The sequence below is a fragment of the Miscanthus floridulus genome, chromosome 18 (assembly GCF_019320115.1).
Source record: "Miscanthus floridulus cultivar M001 chromosome 18, ASM1932011v1, whole genome shotgun sequence".
In the NCBI taxonomy this organism is placed as follows: domain Eukaryota; kingdom Viridiplantae; phylum Streptophyta; class Magnoliopsida; order Poales; family Poaceae; genus Miscanthus; species Miscanthus floridulus.
This window is the reverse complement of record NC_089597.1, coordinates 123,702,451-123,724,291: the sequence shown is the minus strand read 5'-3', so window position 1 is coordinate 123,724,291 and position 21,841 is coordinate 123,702,451. Positions and strand designations below refer to the sequence as shown.

Below are 21,841 nucleotides of genomic sequence, written 5' to 3'. Positions count from 1 at the left end.
TGGGTTGAACTATTGCAAATGCACTATTAATGTTACAGCAAACGACGTGAGTGAAGGACCGGAAACGACGACCAGAGGGGGGTGAATGGGAGCCTAAAATTTCTTTCGAAATCTTCGACCACTGTCCCAATATCAATCCCCAAAAAGCATATACGATAGATTTGATGACCACGACCCTAGAGAAGGATGGATGCTCCCTCAGAACACAGCGGGTCACCACAAAGCAAACGGAACATAGATCGGAGCCCAAACGAGCAAACTCCCAAAAGAAAACAGCACTGCCCCTGCAAATATCGGACACGTCCGGTATTATGTCGGACACGTCCGGTATTTTCAGCAGCAAGCTGACCAAGGGAGAAAAATCCAAAACCCTGTCAAACGGTGTCAAAAAAACATGAAATTTTTAACCATAGCTCTTAGACACCAAGGGAAGGTCTCCACCAAATTTCAGCTCAAAACTCCAAAGTTAGAAATATCGGACACGTCCTAGATCATATCGGACGCGTCCGGTATGAGCGAGCAGTTTCTCGGAAAAAATCAAATCAAGCCATAACTTGATCAAATCAACTCCAAATGACTTGAAACTTTGCACAAGGGTTCACAATGGAGTAGAAAGGCAACCTCTAAAGGATCATGGCCTGAGACAAACTCTAACTCCGTGAATTGAAGGAATTGAAGAATCCCCAAAAAATAGGTCAAGAACTAAAATTGCCCGGATCTGCGATCTCGTGAGGAATTAGTGGATTTCCTTCAGTGGAAAGCTTCCACTCATGTAATTGATCGATCCAAGGCAACAAGAACGAACCAAAACAATCCGAAAACTAAGAATCGAGAGGGGAAACAAGAGGGGACAAAAGGAGCTCGTGAAGAACACCAAAATCACATCAAGAACACAACTAAATCATGATTCCCGGAGGGCATACAGTGGTTACGGCCACCGATTCCTTCAAAACCAAGTCACAATTTGAGTTGTGGACCTCTCTCATACATGGAAGCAAACTATAGGAAGAAACCCTAAAGGAGAAAATGAAAACTAGAGGAGGTAAGGGAGATGGGGGGCTCCCTCATCCTATTTAACAGGGCTATTACACATTCCCAGTTTTGCCCCTGGATACAAATGAGTTGAACTGCTAAGCCCAAGGGCGTTGTTGTCCAACCCGGTGTAATCTTGATCCGACGACCACCGCGCCTTCTCACCGATAGCTTCGCTTCGACGCGAACTCCCCGATGCCGCCACGTGCCGTCCGTCCATCCTCGGAACCTCTGCCCCGGTTTTGAGGCCCAAACCCGTAAACCGTCCATCCGATGGTTTTGAGACCCAAACCATCAAACCGTCCGCGGGTAACGTACTCCATACGCGTCCCCCGCCATCCGACGCGTGTCACCGCCGTCCTCGATCGGCCGGCCCGCCAAGTCCTCCTGAGCCTCACTCGACTCGCGCGTCCGCCGTCTTGACCCGGTCAACACCGTCACTCCATGTCTTCTTGCACTTGTCGATGTCCCAAGTGTCAGCCACCGCGGCTAGTCACCCGGCCTCTGGGTCCCTCGGTCTAAGCCTCACGTCCGTCCTTCACCGCTCCCGGTCTGTCGGCACGACACGTCCTCTTTGACCTTCACCTCGCCGTCGACCACCGCATCCGAGCTCCACACCTACACAACACAAGCCAAAAGACATGTCGCACACATAGCTTTCGCCATGGTAGGGTTAGTCACCACTCAACCCACTTCGTGGATCACATTGACAATCACTCATCACAAAACGAACACACAAGGGTACTTGTCAACCTTGTGTTCGCAATCTCCCCGTTGATGAGTGCATTGTCAACACCAATACACGAACAGCTTGAGCAAAAGAAAAAGAAGAAGAAGAGAAAAGAAAGAACTCACCCAAACGACCAAAAGCCAAGAACCGGGTCATTTGAAAATGAGCAAAACTTGGTCCCCAAAGACATGGGCAACGGCTCGACGCAACCAAGTAAAACAAAGCTAGCCCTCAAGAAGAGGCAACGGGCTCAACACCACTAGCAAAGCTCGAAAAGCCAAAAACCTGCTAGACCCTCCAGAAGAGGCAAAGGAGCAACACAGAAGAGGCAAAGGCTCAACACATCTAGCAAAACACCTTAAATGCAACTCCCCCTGAACAAGTGCAATCTCTCTCAAATGAATGCATATCTCTCAACTTTAGGTGAAATTGGAAGTTTTCTCCCCCTTTTCTGAATATTTCTCCCCTTGTGTCCCCTTGTGACATTGTGAGTGTGGAAACTTCTCCCCCTTGTTGACACATGCACTTATCAAGCTAGAGCCCAAGAATTGCAACTCCCCCTCAAAAACAAGCTATGAATGCAGAAATGCATGAATGCAGAAGCTTCAAGATTATAGCAAGTAGATTGAAAGAATGCTCTAGTGCATGCTGTCATGTATATATAGCAACACATACAAGTGCTAGCAAATGCTCAAGGTGACCAAATGAGACGAAATATGGCATTTAAGCAAGTTTGATTAAGTTTGAGCAATTTTAAAAGAGGGTTCACCACCAAAGGAGCACATAGCAAAAATAGACAGGAGATCGACCTTGTGCTACACATGTATGCAAAGTGAACTACCCCAAACAAAGTTCACACATCATGTCAAGAGACAAACTGGTGGTTTGATCAAATTTGAGACACCAATTGAAATTTATCGGAGTTATGCAGCGTATTACCAAAGTTTGTCAGACAAGTGTGTGCGGGAGGTTATCTGTGCCATCAAAACCTGACTTAGCGACCATGTCAAACCTATGCCAAAGGCAATCAGAAGCTTAAGACAATGATCTCGGTATCCATTACAGAGCTCAAGTTCACCAATAAGTGCAATTTGGAGCTGTCTCGATACTCTAACATAGGATAGTACAGACCCATCTCGATCTTTTCAAATCACAGAGTTTGATTTTCAAGTTTTAGCACAAATTCCAGTTTCTCAAGCAAGTGTGTAACTCAAAGTATGAGCCGTAGCAACTAAGCATATACATGAAGCAAGAAAAAGATCTCGACACATTCTACACATGCTAGTGCCACAAGTAGTGGTGAACACATTTCATGTTTCAACAAGTTTTAATCAAGTTCACAGTTTGGAAAACAAGCTTGCATCAATTGATCAAAAGGAGCCTAAGCCAAAAGCACATCATGTATATCCATAACATCCCCAACAAGAGCATAGTGTCAATCTAGCTACTATAAGGATGAAGCTCAGGATGCAATATGATACATGATGATATGATATGCAAGTATGATATAAAAACAAAGGCTAAACTTCAAAGAAAAGCAAAACTAGAATACAATAACCAAAGTTTCCCTCCTCTAAAAAGGGAAACAAACTCCAAGCTCCCCTCGCAAGCGAGCAAACTAGGCTTGGTCTAGTGGTTTGGTGAAGATATCTGCGAGCTGGTTTTGGGTATCAATGTGGTGCAGATCGATATCACCTTTCTCATAGTGGTCACGCAAGAAGTGAAAGCAAACTTCTATGTGCTTTGTCTTTGAGTGAAGGACTGGGTTTTTGGCTACACTTATGGCACTAGTGCTGTCACAAAACAAAGGCACTCGCCTAAACTCTAACCCAAAGTCTCTCAGAGTAGCTATCATCCAAAGCAACTAGGAACAACAAGCAGCAGCAGCAACATACTCAGCTTCTGTGGTGGATTGGGCGACGCTAGACTGCTTGCGAGAAGACCAAGACACAAGAGAAGATCCAAGAAACTGACAAGTCCCCGAAGTGGACTTCCTCTCAACACGACAACCAGCATAATCCGCATCAGAATATCCGCAAAGAGAAAGAGAGGAGGAGGCTGAAAACCAAAGACCAAACTCGGGTGTGAAACAAAGGTACCTGAGGATCCGCTTGATGGCTTGACGATGAGACGTGCGCGGCAAAGACTGAAAGCGCGCGCACAAGCAGACTGCAAATTGGATGTCCGGTCTCATCGTCGTTAGATACAGCAGGGACCCGATCATGCTTCGGTATTCCTTCTGGTCCACGGCTTCTCCCTCCTTGTCCTCATCCAAGGCCGTCGTGGTTGACATAGGCGTCGAAAGAGGCTTGGCCTCACCCATATCAAATTTCTTGAGCACGTCCTTGGTGTACTTGCCTTGGTGCACGAACGTCCCCTCATGAGTTTGCTTGATTTGCAGCCCGAGGAAGAAAGTCAATTCGCCCATCATGCTCATCTCAAATTCCCTGCTCATAGTATCTGAAAACTTGGCAACAAGAGCATGAGAAGAGCCACCAAAGATTATATCATCCACGTATATCTGAACCAAAAGGATGTCTGTGCCTTGCTTGAGGAGGAACAAAGTCTTATCTACGGAACCCATCCTAAAACCCTTATCAAGCAAGAAAGCTTTCAAACGCTCATACCAGGCTCTCGGGGCTTGTTTCAAACCATACAAGGCTTTGTGGAGTTTAAAAACATGGTTGGGGTACTTTGGATTTTCAAAGCCAGGGGGTTGCCTCACATAAACCTCTTCCTCTATGTACCCATTCAAGAAGGCACTCTTCACATCCATCTGATACAGCTTGAACCCTTTTGAAGCTGCAAATGCTAAAAGAATCCTAATGGCTTCTAGACGGGCAATAGGAGCAAAGGTTTCTTCATAGTCTATTCCCTCTTTTTGGCAAAAACCCTGAGCCACTAATCTCACCTTATTTCTCACCACCACCCCATCCTCACTCTGCTTGTTCTTGTAAACCCACTTTGTACCTATGGGGTGGCACTCTGGTGGAGGTGGAACTAAAACCCACACTTGGTTCCGCTCAAAGTTCTCTAACTCCTCGTGCATAGCATTAACCCAATCGGCATTAGATAGTGCGTGTCCAATATCTCGAGGCTCAAAAGAAGCTACGAAAGCAGAATGAGCGAAATGGGAAATATGATAAGACTTGGAACGTATTACCCTTTCGTTGATGTCGCCGATCATGGTCTGAGGAGGATGGCGTCGCTGGATATGTCGAGGTGCACCCAAAGATGAAGTCGCCTCCCCCTCATCCACAGCTGGGGCCTCCTTAGTCGATTGAGGAAGCGGCTCGCACGGACCCCATGAAGTAGAGGTGGAGGGCTCGGGGCCGTGAGCCGAAGTGGTCGAAGCTGGCTCGATCGGGGCAGCCGGTTGAGATGGCTTGGGATCATCCCAATCGACGTCATCGTCATCCTCAATGAAAATGCTGTCACCCATCTCTTCATCACCTGCACGTTCAAAGACAAAAATAGAAGAGGGCATGGTTTCGTCGAAGGTGACTTCACAAGTCTCCACGACATGGTTAGTCTCAAGATTAAGCACACGGTACGCATGTGAATGAGAAGCATAACCGAGAAATATACCGTCCGAAGATCTAGATTCAAACTTGTCAAGATTTCCTTGCTTAAGAATGAAGCACCTGCAACCGAAGACTCGAAAATGACTCACCTTGGGTGGACGCCCAAACCGCAACTCGTAGGATGTCTTCTTTAAGAAAGCACGAAGAAAAATGCGGTTTGAAACATGGCAGGCGGTGTTGATGGCTTCGGCCCAGTAACGCCTAGGAGTCCTATGCTCATCGAGCATCGTCCTGGCCATTTCAACCAAAGTCCGATTTTTGCGCTCAACAACACCATTCTGCTGAGGGACATAGGGCGAAGAAAACTGATGTTCAAGACCCAAGGAAGCACAGAAGGTGTCAAACTGAGAGTTTTTTAACTCAGTGCCATTGTCACTGCGGATAGCTCGTATGGCATTCTTTGGTAACTCAGTTTGCAACCTCAAGATCAAGTCACGAGCATGAGAAAATGCTTCGTCCTTGCCCTCCATGAAAAACACCCAAGAATAGCGAGAAAAATCATCCACGATCACAAGAACGTACCACTTCCCTCCCTCTGACCGAACCCGAGCCGGACCAACAGTGTCCATATGGAGTAGCTCACCGGGTCTCGTGGTCATGACCTGAGTCACTGGAGGATGGGAAGCAGCCACCATCTTCCCGTGGCGACAGGGATGGCATACTAGATCCTTCTCAAACTTAAGTTTGGGCAATCCTCAGATCATGTCAAGAGAACTCAACCTCACTAGGAGATCGAAGCTCAAGTGACCAAGTCTCCTATGCCACTTCCACAAATCAGAAGAAGATCCGGCAACCAAACAGCGAGAAGAACTGAAAGACTGAGAGAAATCAGCTCTGAAAACTCGGCCGAAAGGAATGATCTGACAAACTAGATGTCCCTGAGAATCGAGCACACGAGAAAGTCCGGTCTTAAAGCGCACCTCAAACCCATCTTGAAGGAGTTGCGAAACAGAGAGCAAATTGAAATGCAGGCTTGAAACCAAAGCAACGTCCTTCAAGATAAAAGACTCATTGACCCGAATGGTCCCACGAGACAGCACCTTACCTTTGCTATTGTCCCCAAATGTGATGTACTCCTGTATTGCATGGGGTCGAGGCTAGAGAACCATTTGGAACTTCCGGTCATGTGGCGCGAATAGCCGGAATCAACAAGCCACGTGTTCTCCAGGCCTCCGCTCTGCATCAATAGAAAGACAGGGGGTGAGCAAATGGCACAACACTGGGGTTAGTGAAATGAGGAGAATACCAGTGTTGAGTCATTTGCCCTGGAAAAGTGTTAGGAAAAACACCATACATGTCATGTCCCATTGGAGAGAAGCGATCACCACGTGGGGGAAAACGTGGTCTGCTAGGAGTGTGGGACTGAAAGCCACCGTCGCGAGGTCCAGAGTCATATAGATCATGACTTGGGCCACGCCGGGCACGACCACCACGTGGTCTCGCCACCTGAGGCCTAGCACTTTGAGGCATTGCACCTCTAGGCCTAACACTACGCCTCTGAATAGGCGGTATATGTACGCCACGGGGTGGGCGGTACATGTTCCGGTTGTTCAACTCACACTCCCGCCGCTCATCTCTCTTCCTCCTAAAGCAAAACTCAACAAGGTGACCATCCCTATGGCAATAGTCACAGTGATACCTCACCTCTCTCTTGGGTGAGTGTTGGCTCACTTTCTTGTGGGTATGTGTCACTCTTGGTAACTTTTTGACTTTAGGAAGGGGATCCTCAGAGATGTTCGGTAGAGTGTCAAGTGGGTTCCTGAGATAGTTTGGTTTTGGAACCCAAACTTGTTTCTGGGGTGGAGCTCTTGGAGGTTCTTCTAACACTCCATATTTTACAGTGGGTTCGGTAGGCTTAGGTGGATTGATCTTGATCAATTTAGGAGTGTTGGTGGGTTTCTCACTTGGGTTCAAACCACTATGTTCACCAACCTTGCCATAGACATGCTCACCCTTCCCACCTATAGCAAAGCCTACTCCTGATGAGTCAGTTCCCCGCCTGAACTGGCTCACCATCATGCCCAACTAGGGCTCACTGCACGACACCCAGCTCAAGATGGACCAAAGTTGTGTGTTTTCTTCCTCGGTTCCCATCTTGTCGTGCCTGCAGGACTCAAGCTCCAACACCAAAGCTTCACATCGAACACATGTAGTGGTGGTGCTATCTGAGTTGGCCTTCTCAAACTCAACAAGTTTGGCAACCTTCTCTGCCAACTCAGATTGCAAGCCTGAGCAGGACTTGCATGCACCGAGCAACCCAGAACGAGACTTCAGCTCATCACATTCATCAAGCAAAACAGCATACTTGGATTGCAAGTCAGAGAGGTTAGACATGTGTATAGCGCACTCATCGCACTCCTCCTCCTCTGACACCACTACACCACTCTTGGCAAGCTCCAACTCCTTCAAAGCAACCTCTAGCTGGTCCTTAAACTCTTTTCTCTCACGGGCAGCACGCTTAAGCAACTTATCTTGACTCATCAATGTATCATTCATAGTATCAAGCTCAAGCATAAGTGAGTCAAGTGTGGGCGGTACCTCGTTTTCGTCGTCGTCGACGTCGATGTCCTTTTTGAGCTTTGCTCCACCGTCAACCGCCGTAGTGCAAAACCCACCACGGTTTGCACCGGCGACAAGCAGAGACCGTTGAGCTTGTCCTCGCGCTTCTTCTCGGACTCATCGTCGGTCGAGGGAGAAGAAGAGTGATCATCGTCGGAGTCGTCGTCGAGGTCACTGAGGGAGGCGAGGAAGGCGCGTTCTTGAGCTTTGGCCTTCCTGCGGTACGCCTTCTTGATCGCCTCCTTGTCGAAGCCGCCCTTGGCCTTGTGCTTGCCGGAGGTGTAGTCGCACTTATCCTTGCACTTGCCGGAGTCGTACTTGTTGGTGAAGGGCTTCTTCTTGGGGTAGTGCGCGACAAAGTGGTCCGGATCTCCACATCCATAGCATCCCTCCTTCAGGCCACCACTGCATCGGCGGTTCAAACGGTTGGTGTGAAATCGAGAGAACCGACTGATGACGAGTGCCAACTCATCATCCCCAAGAGACTCCAGCTGCTCCTCTGTGACTGACATCAAGAACGACAAAGAGAAAGAAGCTTGTGAAGGGTTAGTCAATGAACTTGAACCACTACCTGAGACCAAAGCCATGGTTGGTGCAGAAGGATTCTTGAGCTTGCCTTGGGTTTGGTAGTCGATCTCTGTGGACTTGAGCTTACTGAAAAGCTCGTCGACGGTGAGGGTGTCGTAGTTGGCCGACTCGATGATCGCCGACACCTTCACATCCCATACCTTTCGATCAAGGGCATAGAGAAGCTTGAACGCCCTCTCATGATCACTATAAGGTAGGTTGGCCTTGTTCGCTTTCATTTTGTTGACGATAGTCTGAAAGCGGGAAAACATGGCATCGATGGACTCGCCATCAAACTGAGAGAAGTTCTCATACTCGCGTTTGTACGTCTCGTAGAGTCTGGTCTTGACCTATGCGGTCCCCTCGTGATAGCTCTGAAGCCTCACCCAGATCTCTCGAGCTGTAGTACAATCGGAGACACGCTCAAACTCAGAAAGTGAAAGACTCGAGAAAAGCACACTGCGAGCTTTGCTATTTGCGTTGTGCCGATCCTTGTGATCCTAGGTGGTACGGGCCGCAACAGGGAGCACAACGTAAGTAGCATCCTCGCAAATTTCCCAGATGAGCCAATCAATCCCCTGGAGATGCGCAGACATGCGGATCTTCCAATAAGGATAGTTGGACCCATCAAAGTGCGGTGGTTTGCCGGAACCACGCTCCATGTCGCCTTCGTGGATCACAGACCGATTAAGGTGGAATGATCCTTAACCGGTTCTGATACCAATTGAAGGACCGGAAACGGCGACCAGAGGGGGGGTGAATGGGAGCCTCAAATTTCTTTCGAAATCTTCGACCACTGTCCCAATATCAATCCCCAAAAAGCATACACGATAGACTTGATGACCACGACCCTAGAGAAAGGTGGATGCTCCCTCAGAACACAGCGGGTCACCACAAAGCAAACGGAACATAGATCGGAGCCCAAACGAGCAAACTCCCAAAAGAAAACAGCACTGCCCCTGCAAATATCGGACACGTCCGGTATTATGTCGGACACGTCCGGTATTTTCGGACACGTCCGGTATTTTCAGCAGCAAGCTGACCAAGGGAGAAAAATCCAAAACCCCGTCAAACGGTGTCCAAAAAACATGAAATTTTTAACCATAGCTCTTAGACACCAAGGGAAGCTCTCCACCAAATTTCAGCTTAAAACTCCAAAGTTAGAAATATCGGACACGTCCTAGATCATATTGGACGCGTCCGGTATGAGCTAGCAGTTTCTCAGGAAAAATCAAATCAAGCCATAACTTGATCAAATCAACTCCAAATGACTTGAAACTTTGCACAAGGGTTCACAATGGAGTAGAAAGGCAACCTCTAAAGGATCATGGCCTGAGACAAACTCTAACTCCGTGAATCGAAGGAATTGAAGAATCCCCCAAAAAATAGGTCAAGAACTAAAATTGCCCGGATCTACGATCTCGCGAGGAATTAGTGGATTTCCTTCGGTGGAAAGCTTCCACTCATGTAATTGATCGATCCAAGGCAACAAGAACGAACCAAAACAATCCCAAAACGAAGAATCGAGAGGGAACAAAAGGAGCTCGTGAAGAACACCAAAATCACATCAAGAACACAACTAAATCATGAATCCCGGAGGGCATACGGTGGTTACGGCCACCGATTCCTTCAAAACCAAGTCACAATTTGAGTTGTGGACCTCTCTCATACATGGAAGCAAACTAGAGGAAGAAACCCTAAAGGAGAAAATGAAAACTAGAGGAGGTAAGGGAGATGGGGGCTCCCTCATCCTATTTGACAGGGCTATTACACATTCCCAGTTTTGCCTCTGGATACAAATGAGTTGAACCGCTAAGCCCAAGGGCGTTGTTGTCCAACCCGGTGTAATCTTGATCCGACGACCACCGCGCCTTCTCACCGGTAGCTTCGCTTCGACGCGAACTCCCCGATGCCACCACGTGCCGTCCGTCCCTCCTTGGAACCTCCGCCCGGGTTTTGAGGCCCAAACCCGTAAACCGTCCATCCGATGGTTTTGAGACCCAAACCATCAAACCGTCCGCGGGTAGCGTACTCCATACGCGTCCCCCGCCATCCGACGCGTGTCACCGCCATCCTCGATCGGCCGGCCCGCCAAGTCCTCCTGAGCCTCACTCGACTCGCGCGTCCTCCGTCTTGACCCGGTCAACACCGTCACTCCATGTCTTCTTGCACTTGTCGATGTCCCAAGTGTCAGCCACCGCGGCTAGTCACCCGGCCTCTGGGTCCCTCGGTGCAAGCCTCACGTCCGTCCTTCACCGCTCCCGGTCTGTCGGCACGGCACGTCCTCCTTGACCTTCACCTCGCCGTCGACCACCGCATCCGAGCTCCACACCTGCATAACACAAGCCAAAAGACATGTCGCACACATAGCTTTCGCCATAGTAGGGTTAGTCATCACTCAACCCACTTCGTGGATCACATTGACAATCACTCATCACAAAACGAACACACAAGGGTACTTGTCAACCTTGTGTTCGCAGTGAGCTTACGCAGCTTAGTATATGTTTTGTTTGCAAATGCACTATTAACCTCTGTTGGCATTGCTTGTTTGTAACATTTTGCTACTATTATTGGTTAGCTTCTCGCGACCTGGTGCATGCATTTATTTGGGTCAAATAATGGGCCTCAGGGCCCTCAATGAAACTTAAAATGTAAGAAGTGCAATGGACTGGGTCCACATGCATATAAGGAGGAAACTAGGCCTGCCGGCTCCTTCTTCCTCGGTTACTGTTGTGCTGTGTCGCTGCTCCCAACTTCGCTGCTTCCTTTAATTTGTCCCTCCGAGCTCCCATGACGGCAAATTGATGATTGCTCGAGAGACTCTTCCAGCTAGGAAGAGGAAGATGCATGTATGAAAGCACTGCTTATGATCATTCAGTGGCAGGGTTCCATTTCCATCAACTGCTATCTCAGAACGAAGCGCACTGGATAGTGGATACATCGGAGTAGCAAGCGGCGGCAGCTAGCGCCACTCCAACTACTACTACACCGCCACGCGCGGGCGCAGGCCGTCCAACACCTCGATCGGGCACGGCAGTGGCTTGGTCGACGAGCAATCGATCTCAACATGTGGCTTGGTGTCTTCGGCTGGTTCGTCCGTCCGCCGGACCGAGCACGTTCACCGCGGCGTCGTTGCCTATCGCACAGGGCCACTGGCCACTGGCCACATGCCCACATCCTGAATCGTGCGTTGGCTAAACAGTAATACTACACGTATTACGTCCAACGCGAGTAAATCGTCGGACGCTCTGCAGTCCCACTGTCTCGTTACTTGCGCTTTTACCCCGTCGTCGCTTGCTCTGCCCGCAAGTTTAGTAAAAAAATTCACCCATTCTTATCTCTTCCGCTTCCTCCTCCCCTGTCGTCGTGCGCTCTGCAGGCCCACTGTCTCGTTACTTGCGCTTTTACCCCATCGCCGCTTGCTCTGCCGTGAGTTTAGTAAAAAAATTCACCCATCCTTGTCTCTTCCGCTTCCTCCTCCCCTGTAGTCGTGCCTTGCGGCTGTCCTGTCCTGGGCGCGGACACGCACTCCCCTCGCTGCTGCCGCGCGCCCCATCCGCCGCCGCTCGCTCGCGCCCCGGTGGCTGGCGGACGTGGCGCGCTATGTGCTGGGGGCCGGCTGTCGGGGGCACGATGGGGCGAGAATGGGGCACGGCGAGCCGGTGGCCGGCGGACGTGGCGCACAACGTGCTGGGGGTGCGCCTGCGGGGCGGGGCGACAGATGAGGGCGGGGTGCGCGGATGGGGGCGAGTCAAGTCGAGGCGGACGGGGCGTATTGCGAGTCGTACGGATGCGACGACGGTGCGATGTGCATACGGGCAGGGCGAATTAGTGGATGGAGGGCAGACTGTGCAGGTACGCGCAGGAATCGGCCGTCTGACGGAATCCTATCCCGTCGGATGTCCGGACGCTAGCACGTCCCTTGGCTAAAAGAGCATATGCTGCGATACAGTGAGCTCTGAGATAAGCATACACACTTCCTGTGGTATCCCTGCAATAACAGCGAGTAGGTGGATCATCTGCTCCGTGTCATGGCCATCGTCCGTGATGCAAGCTTCTATGGAGCTTGATGCTTGAGCTGCTGGGGTTCATTAATTAACAATTGAGACAAAAGCACACGCTAACGCGTCTCAGATGCCAAAGCAGCGAATTATAGTGTGGAATTCTCAAAGAGCTCGCCTTTTTCCCCCCACTGTCGTGTTGGAAAGGCACACCAACTCGTTCATTTTACTGCACGAAAGATGCACCACTAACTCCGGGCGGCGGATGTCGATCATTACTCTCACCACCTACGCAGAAAACAAAGACGACCTCAGCCCTCAAGTCGTCTAGGTTGGTTTGCCTGATCATGCGAGGTGCTGGATGTGCTCCGTCTCATGGCCGTTGATCCGCGATGCAAGTTTTCTTGCTGGCTAAAAAAAAGCTTTGATGGAACGAATGCTGGGGCAGGTGAGGTTCTTTAATTAACAATTCAAACAAAGCACGCGCTGACGCGTCGAGATGCCAAAGCCGCGAATTATCGTGCAGACTTTTGAAACAGCTCGTCTTTTCCCCCATTGTCGTGGTGGAAAGGCGCACCACTTCGTATATTTTACTGCACGTACGGAAAGATGCATCACTAACTCGATCGGTCAGCTGAAGTCGATCATTATCGCTAGCTCTCACCACCTACTACTCCGAAAACAAGGACGACCTCAAGTCGTCTCTTGCATTGCCCGGCATTTCAATCCTCGACGCCGGCAGGGAGAACGGAGAAGAAGCAAGAATTGCATCTCTCCTCAGACCGCTTAGGGGATCAGTGACTACTACTGCGCTCTCAGTCGCCGTTTCCCTGGTATGTGCGTCGTTACAGTTCAATCTTGATATCCTTTTTTGTTCAGAGAACCTAACCTTAACTAGAAGGCTGCTTCTTCGTGGCTTGCCTGTTTGATGTTTCTGCATTCAACTCTCAGTTCCCTTCACTGTCAAGCATGTGACTCAAAAGGCAAGGAGCACATCACGAATATGACGTGAACTGCGTCTCCATGCTACTCTCCTCATCTAAACTAGAAGACATGGCACCACTAGTAGTTCCATACTACTACTAGTTCTTTGCTACAATCTGCTGCAAATAGGCCCCGTATTCTTCTTCAATAAATCAAGGTACTAGTAGCATTTAATCTTCCATATATACTCTGTTTTGTTTCTGCAACTATCCAAGCATGAAACCTTGTTTTGCATCGATGAGTTCCACAAAACAAAATACATATCTGTGTAAGTGTAAAAGCCTGATGGATGTTTCTTTTTTGCTTTCAGTGGCTAGATTGCCGGACACTCTGATATGCCTGACGTTGCTTCGTGGCTCGCTTGTTTGATATTTCTGCAATCAGTTCAGATCCCTTCCCAGTCAGGCATGTGTAGTACTTAATCTTCTATACATAATCTGTTTTCTTTCTAAATATGCAAGCATGAAACTTTGTTTTGCATTTATGAGTTCCACAAAACAAAATACGAGTCTGTGTAAGGGGGTGTTTGGTTCGAGCTACTAAACTTTAGTAGCTACTAAACGGTTTAGTCACTTTTAGTAACTCTAGAGTTACTAGAGAGGACTAGAACCCTTTTAGTAGCTTTTAGTCATAGCGTTTGGTTAAAAAGTTACTAAAGTGACTAAAAGCTACTAAATTTAGTAGCTACTAGACGAAGCAAACATGCCCTAAGTGTAACAACACGATAGATGTTTTTTTGCTTTGCAGTGGCTAGCTAGATTGCCGGACACTCAACATGGCTGAGGTTACTTTATCACACTTCTATGAAGACGTATGAAAGTTGCAGGGTTCCATCAACTGCTATCTCAGAACGAAGCAAGTGCACAACTGGATACATCGGAGTAGGAAGCGGCGGCAGCGCCACTCCAACACCGGCAGCCTAGCTAGGTGCGCACGGGCCGACTGACGAGGACGCGCGGGCAGGCCAAACGCCTCGGGCTCAGTCGCTCTGAAGCACAAGTCCGGCTGGTCGGTGGTCACGTTGATCTCGGCGTCGTTGGCTATTAAGTATTCTATCCGGTTGTCAACTAAACTAACGCTGTTATTGTACGAAGATCGACATATGCTTGCCGACCTCGGTGTTGCTGGATCTGACATGTTTAAACCAAACTAATGTCATCCTTCCCTCCGGATTCCATGGGGTGTCACATGCTGAACTCGGTTGGTGTGGTCTGTACATCAGCACTTCCACTACTGAAATCTGAAGGTTAAGTTGTTCAGGTATTCATCCCTGCTCCTCGGTCAGAATCTCATTTCCTCTACTGATGCGTGGTTTCATGACAACTAATTAATCGCCCTTGCTCTTCAATCTTCATTTTCTGTGTATGAAGCAGGACTCGAACTCCGTTAGCTCAAGGCAGATCTATGTTATGGATCTCCCTTTTTAACTCTGGATCACAGTTGACTCGTCCAGCAGAAAACAAAGACGACCTCAAGTCTTTTGCTTGCCTGCCATTTCAAACCTCATCTCCGGCAAGGAGAAGAACCTTTCCTCAGACCACCCATGGGTGGACTACTACGGCGCTTTAAATCGCCAGGTTCCTGGTACGTGCGTTACAGTATAACCATCATTTTCCTTTTTTGTTTCTGGCAACCAAACCTTAATTACAACGTTTGCTTCGTGCCTTGCTTGCCTGATGTTTCTGCAATCAAGTCAGTTCCATTATTCCCTGTGGCATGTTTTGACACAGAAGACATGGAGCTACCACGAATATGATGCTCCAGCGGCAAAGTTATGCTTGAGCCTTGACCGCTGCATGCTGCTCTCATAACTGAAAGGAGACGACAAGACACAATTAGTTGTTTCATACTTCTAGTTCTTTGCTACACTCTGCTGCAAATAGGCCCTGTATTTCTCTCCCATAAATCAAGGTACTACTAGATAGTATTTAGTCTTTCATACGTACTCTGCTTCCTTTTTGCAACTATCAAAACATGAAACCTTGTTTTGCATTTATGAATTCCAACAATGATTAGAGAATGTCTTGTGGCACAAAACAAAATATAAATCGGTATAAGTGTAACAACCTGATGGATGTTTTTCTTTTGCTTTGCAGTGGTTAGATTGCTGGACACTCGCTATGGCTGAGGCTATTTTATCACACTTCGCAACCTCTGTTCTCCAGAAGGTCACATCCCTTGGTACAGAATGGGCTGTTAATGAGATCAAGTCAGCCTGGAATGTCAAGAAAGAAATAGGGAAGTTGGAAAAGTCACTGAGATCGATTTGTGCTGTTCTACAAGATGCCGAGAACAAGCAGTCTAGTTCGCATGCCCTGCAAGAGTGGCTTGATAACTTGAAGGATGCAGTATACAACATTGATGATGTGTTGGATGATGTGGCTACCAGAATTCTGGAGCAAGAAGTACACATAGGTTTCCATGCTCGACTTCAACATGTACTAGTTTCTCCCTTCCAACTGAGTCACAGAATAAAAGAAGTCCGTGATAATCTTGATGAGATAGCAGCCAACAAATCACAGTTTGGATTAGCTGAAAAGCTAATTGATTTCCCAGCAACCAAAAGTAGTAGTAGGGAAACGCACTCCATCATTGAAGCAAACATTATTGGGAGAGATGGTGCTAAAGATGAGATAGTTGAAAGGATTCTAGCTGCTGCAGATTCCACGAGTCCTTTGTCTATACTTCCCATTGTTGGTTTAGGAGGCATTGGGAAGACTGCATTGGCCAAACTAATTTACAATGATGTGCAGATTACCAACAAATTTGACATGAAGTTATGGGCATGTGTCTCTGATGTATATGATCTTAAGAAGATCTTGGATGACATAATACAATCATCTTCTGGTGCAAGCCACAAAGAACTAAACCTTGAGGCGCTACAGTGTATGTTGCGTGGGATTTTACATGAAAAGAGATATTTTCTTGTGCTAGATGATATGTGGAATGAAGAAGTGAGTGAATGGGAAGACTTGAGAAGACTTCTATGTAGTGGTCATAATGGAAGTGTAATTATAGTAACCACACGTGGTTCAAATGTTGCATCAGTGGTGAAGACACTGGAGCCATATGAAGTAGCAAAGCTACCACAAGAAGAGTGCACGGAAGTATTTTTCCGATATGCATTCAAAGGTGACGAAAAAAGGGATGCTAAGTTGTTAAAAATTGGACACTCAATTGTTCAGAAATGCTATGGCGTCCCTTTGGTTGCAAAGACATTGGGTTCCCAGTTGTTAAGCAGTCGAGATGTTGGAGAGTGGCATCGCATCAACGAATTGAAATTATGGAATGTGAAGCAAGATAACGTTGGAATTTTGGCAGCACTAAAACTAAGTTATGATGCACTACCACCCCATCTACGGGCATGTTTTGCTTCCTTGTCCACTTTTCCAAAAGACTACAAACTTTTTACAGGTGGTCTTGTTATGTTCTGGATGGCATTAGGATTGTTGGACGGAGGAAAGGAAAGCAATGACATTATTAGTATTGGCCATGAATACTGTCATGAACTTTTAGGAAGATCACTTTTACAAGATCAGTATATTATTTTTGACTCTACTATAGAGTATTGTAAAATGCATGATCTTATTCATGACCTTTCAATAAAAGTGTCCCAAAAGGAACATACAGTTGTCAGTTGTGAAAAATTTGATGTCTCTGAGAGGATTAGACACCTAGTGTGGGACAACCAAGACTTCTCAATGGAGATGAAATTTCCTAAGCAGCTAAAAAGGGCCTGTAGGGCGAGGACATTTATAAGCGGATACAATTATGGCATTGTGAGTAAAGCCTTTCTTGAAGACCTTTTATCAACTTTCAAGCACCTTCGTGTCCTAGTTTTTTCTCATGCTGGATTTGAAGAGCTGCCAAGTTCGATTGGAAATTTAAGGCTCCTAAGGTATCTAGATCTACAATGGAATAGAGAAATCAAATACCTACCAAATTCTTTATGCAAATTAGTGAATCTACAAACACTCCATGTTTATATGTGTGACCAACTAGTGGAGCTACCAAGAGACGTGCATGGACTTGTTAACCTGACGTTTCTCTTCTTGACTTCAAAGCAGAAACATTTGTTAAAAGATGGGTTTTGTGGTTGGCCTTCCCTGTCAGTTCTACAATTGCACAACTGCCTTGAGCTAGGATCATTGACAGAGGGACTTGGCAGCTTGGCTTCCCTCAGAGACCTACGCATCTTCAATTGTCCAAAGTTGTCTTCTCTTCCCTCTGCCATGAGTCAGCTCTCCAAACTCCAAAAGTTGATTATTAATAATTGTATAGTGCTTGATCTGATGGAACCAGAGGAAGCCATGAGCGGGTTGTGCTCCCTTCGTACACTCAATCTTGTTGCTCTTCCAAAGTTGGTGGGATTTCCAGAGAGCTTCAAATCTGCCGCATCCTCTCTTGAATATGTTAGCATTGGCGATTGCAAAGGATTGGAGAGGCTGCCAAGTGTAGTCCAAGACTTCACTTCTCTTAAGAGAATCATAATTCGTGAATCCCCTGCGTTGAGTAGGAGATGTGCAGTGGGTTCTGGAGAGGATTTTCATCTCATCAGTCATGTCCTTGAGATTTGGCTTGATGGGGTGCGGATTAAAAGGTACAATTATCGGCTGTGGTTTACTTGTTGGTTAATAGAAATTCACTTTTTTTCTTGCACGAACAAAGATAGTACTGGTTTATCTTACTCTGTTTCTCCGCCTACTGTTATGCACAGGAAGAGTTGAGAACCCGGCAAGCTCTTGCTGTTCCTGAATCGTGGCAGGACGCCGTACGCCACCGATGCAGTGAGCTCTCAGCTAAGCGTGCACGCTTCCTGTGGTGTCGCTATTCTGGTTTTTACCGGCATGGTTGGTTGCTAGCTATTTCCGGGCATCATGCATATGTGTTTGTGGTCTTCTCGTTTCGTGGTCGTGACAATGTCAGTAGCATTTCGTCGTCTAAAGAATAAGCTGGACTACACAGGTGGCCTGAAGTGTAATGTAAGTTGCACATTTACTTGTTCCGTGGGGCGTGGGTTGAACTATTGCAAATGTACTATTAATCTGTGTTATAGCAAACGTCGTGAGCTTACGCAGCTTAGTACGTTTTGCTTGGTTATATATGTCTAAGTTACAACTATAATAACCTCTCTTGGCATTGTTTGTTTGAAAAAAAAATGCTACTTTATTTGTTGGTTAGCTTCTTCGTGAGTTGGTGCATGTATTTGTGTCAAATAGGCCTCATCAGGGCCTCCAATGAACCTTAGGTAAGAAGTACAATGGGCTGGGTCTATGCATATATTAAGAGGAAACTAGGCCTAGCTAGTGGCTCCTCCTTCCTATGTTACTGGCTTACTGCTTTTTTTTAGAGGAACCAGGTTTATTTCACATAGGATAGAGTATTACATTGGCTTCCTTACAAAGACACCCTTGAGAAAAGTAAAAAATACATTCAAGTCCTTGCAAGGATCTCCCAGCTATCTTCGTCATCGGCAATCGGATGAGCCACACGGCGAACCACTGCTGCACGAAGAAGCAGAGGAACGTGCCGAGCTTGCATCTTGAAGCCGACACCCTTCTCGACGAAGAAACTTTATAGTTCTTGAACGGCACCACAAACAGCATATCAAACTCGATATGCTCTTGAAACGTTGAACGAACAGGCCTGATCGCCGATGATGATGGAATCTGACGCCTCAAGAATCGCAGGCATCTCCGACCCATCTGACGAGAAAACAAACCAACAGGAGATAGAACCGCCGAAGCGGGAGCAACAACACGAACCCGATTCCTTGGGTAAGTAGTAGACATACCTCACAAGAGACCCACCAGAGATAGATCTGCTAAAGCAGATGTCATCCGAGATCGCCTGGAGAAAGGAGAAGATGACAGACCTCTCAAAAGATGCCATCGGACAACCACTGAAACGTAAAATACTACTATCATACTAACTAATAATCTACACAGTAGCCACCGCTGAGGACCAGGCACACCTCTCCTACTACGTCAGAGTGACGCCGGTGAAGCAGGGGCCGGCCGGTTCAACTACGGCGGATCGAGAATCGCCTTGAAATCGCCCTGCTTCTACTGTACCGTGGGGAACGAACGAGAAGCTTCGCGGTCGTGGTAATTGGTGAAGTCTTACTGGCTTACTGCTGTGTCGCTGCTCCCAACCTTGGCTCCTTCATTTGTCCCTCGGAGCTCCGATGACGGCTAAGAAGACAGGAGGCCCATGGAGCCACTCGCTCGCGGTCATGGACGACAAACTACGCTCCTTCTTTAATTTGGTGGTGGTTTAAGCGTTTGAGCAGCTGGCAGTTGGCTTTGTGCGTCGTGCTGCGGGTATTGTTGTCTGGTTGACCTGAGCCTGAGCACACATGCATACAGAGACGATTGGTTATTCGTCTCGATGAAACGAATTGGAAGTGTGGTTGCCGTTCTAGGATCATTCAGTTGCCGGAGACAACTGTTATGTGTTACTTACAGTGTACATTAGCGGTTCATATAAATTATCAGGTTATTTTTGTCCAAATCCTAACAAACTATAAAATTGCAATATTTAAGTACTATAATCTTGGTCTAAAGAAAGCCACGTCATAGCAAATTAGCAGCTGGTGCTCGTAGAACCGACACATTGGTGCCAACACATGACTACACGGAGGGTTCCTCTGGTGGAGTTTACCGACATTAGTATAGTTTACCTCGGCCAGTCCACGCAAAATATCGAAGCAGACACCAAGAACAATTGGCATGCACGCCGCCTAGAATGAGACTTATAGAGAGCTCTCAACTATAGGCAGCAATCTTAGAGACTGAGACCGTGTCCATGCAAGCTGCCCAGAACGAGTCGGCGTGCAGGTGCTCTTGTACGAGAAGTCGAGAACACACCCATGCCAATTGCCATGACGACACCATCTGCCCCAGTCCAACCGCCTCGCTAGCATGACAGGTTGCATTGCATCAAGACAAATAGACAATGCTTGCCAAGACAGAACGACTAAGCACGCGTTGACGCATCATCATAGATGTTTACGTTAGCATCAAACGGTGAAAGATGAGAAAGAAGCAAAAGCATTGCTTCACAATCGCTCGGATATTGTCCAAAATCATGAGAAAATTGCTCCAGCTTCACGAGAAAAAGTGATGGCCTCACGAGGAAAATCTTACAAAAAATAAAATCAATAAAAATGAAAATAAAAAGGGCACAAATAGAAACAAAAAAAAATGAGATCCAACCTAGGAGGAACTAGGTGGTTTTTCATTAATCATTAAAAGAGAAATAGGCACCCAAATTCAGTCAAGACAGGACTGGAACCTGGGTGGTTGGGTGCATTGCTACACCTCTCACACAACCAGTCGAGCTAAGAGTTCCCACGATGCAGAAAAATAAAAGGAAATGAAAAATAGCATGTAAAGAAATGTATGATAATTATAGTGTGAATATACAAATGCTAAACAAAAAAATGTAAGAGCAAAGCTCCTGGTTAAAACTCACTTGGATTATGCCAAAAGAGCAAAAAATAAATAGGAAGGTCAATCGTTGTTTTTCTCCAATATTTTTCTATACTTAGCTTTCACTATCCTAGATCTGGACATCACTGTCGGTTCAAAAACCCCTTTCACTATCGGATTTTGAACCGACAGTGGTATACCGGCAGTGATGGGGGGTTGACATCACTGTCGGTTCTTAAAAACCGACACTGATCTACAGGCAACAGTGTCGGTTCCTGGGTCCACCCGGCAGTGTCCAGTTAAATAACACTGCCGGTTTGTAGTCCCAATCGACAGTGAAGGTTGCTTCAAGAGTGTCGGTTCTTGGCTCAAGCCAGCATTGTTGAGCAAGCCTACACTGTCGGTTCATGGCTCAAACCGACAGTGTTGTCGTAACCATCACTGTCGGTTCATGGCTCAAGCCGGCAGTGCTGAGCAATCCAACACTGTCGGTTTGTTGCTAACCGGCAGTGATGGTTACGATAACAATGCCGGTTTGTTGCTAACCGGCAGTGATGGTTACGACAACACTATCGGTTTGTTGCTAATCGGCAGTGATGGCCCGTTCGCATTTTATTGTTTTATAATTTATTTTAATTTATATTTTTTCGTGAAATCGGGTTTCGCTTTATATACGCTACGTAGACGACAGGTCCATCAATATTAAACATTACAAATGTTACGGTTACAGTTCAAATGTTCTTATCAAGATCTCGATCCCTCAAAATAAAAAAGAAATTATTCGAGAAGATAAAGCATGCTTCTCGGACTTGTTACAATAATCTGGCGAGCTGCTCTAGGCCATATTGGTCCTTGAACTTCACAGATTGTGCAATGGAAAAGACTCCATCTTTTTCCAATACCTCGGCTACGATGAATTTTGCCAGCTCCGATTGCAGCGCGACGATCTCC

General features: G+C 47.1%; 1 protein-coding gene and 1 long non-coding RNA gene across 6 annotated transcripts; one reads left to right on the top strand and one right to left on the bottom strand.

The window, feature by feature from the left end:
- The first annotated feature begins 13,138 nt into the window (after nt 1–13,138).
- On the top strand, nt 13,139–18,622 carry LOC136521153 (putative disease resistance protein RGA1). Of its 5 annotated transcripts, none has more exons than XM_066514849.1 (8): nt 13,139–13,306; nt 13,425–13,614; nt 13,768–13,862; nt 14,205–14,717; nt 14,831–15,041; nt 15,191–15,368; nt 15,554–18,057; nt 18,175–18,622. In XM_066514849.1, exons 7-8 carry the CDS (start codon nt 15,578–15,580, stop codon nt 18,182–18,184), a joined length of 2,490 nt encoding a protein of 829 aa, XP_066370946.1. In that variant the 5' UTR covers nt 13,139–13,306; nt 13,425–13,614; nt 13,768–13,862; nt 14,205–14,717; nt 14,831–15,041; nt 15,191–15,368; nt 15,554–15,577; the 3' UTR covers nt 18,185–18,622. The 5 variants fall into 5 exon arrangements, with proteins under 5 accessions (XP_066370946.1, XP_066370948.1, XP_066370947.1 ...); XM_066514851.1 differs by having other exon boundaries at nt 15,188–15,368; XM_066514850.1 differs by having other exon boundaries at nt 15,155–15,368.
- Nucleotides 18,623–18,841: 219 nt separating this feature from the next.
- Nucleotides 18,842–19,733, bottom strand: LOC136519883 (uncharacterized). The gene is made up of 3 exons (XR_010775065.1): nt 19,584–19,733; nt 19,252–19,307; nt 18,842–19,162 (listed from the first exon to the last, which is right to left on the bottom strand). It is a non-coding gene; the product is annotated as an uncharacterized lncRNA (long non-coding RNA).
- Nucleotides 19,734–21,841: the final 2,108 nt, after the last annotated feature.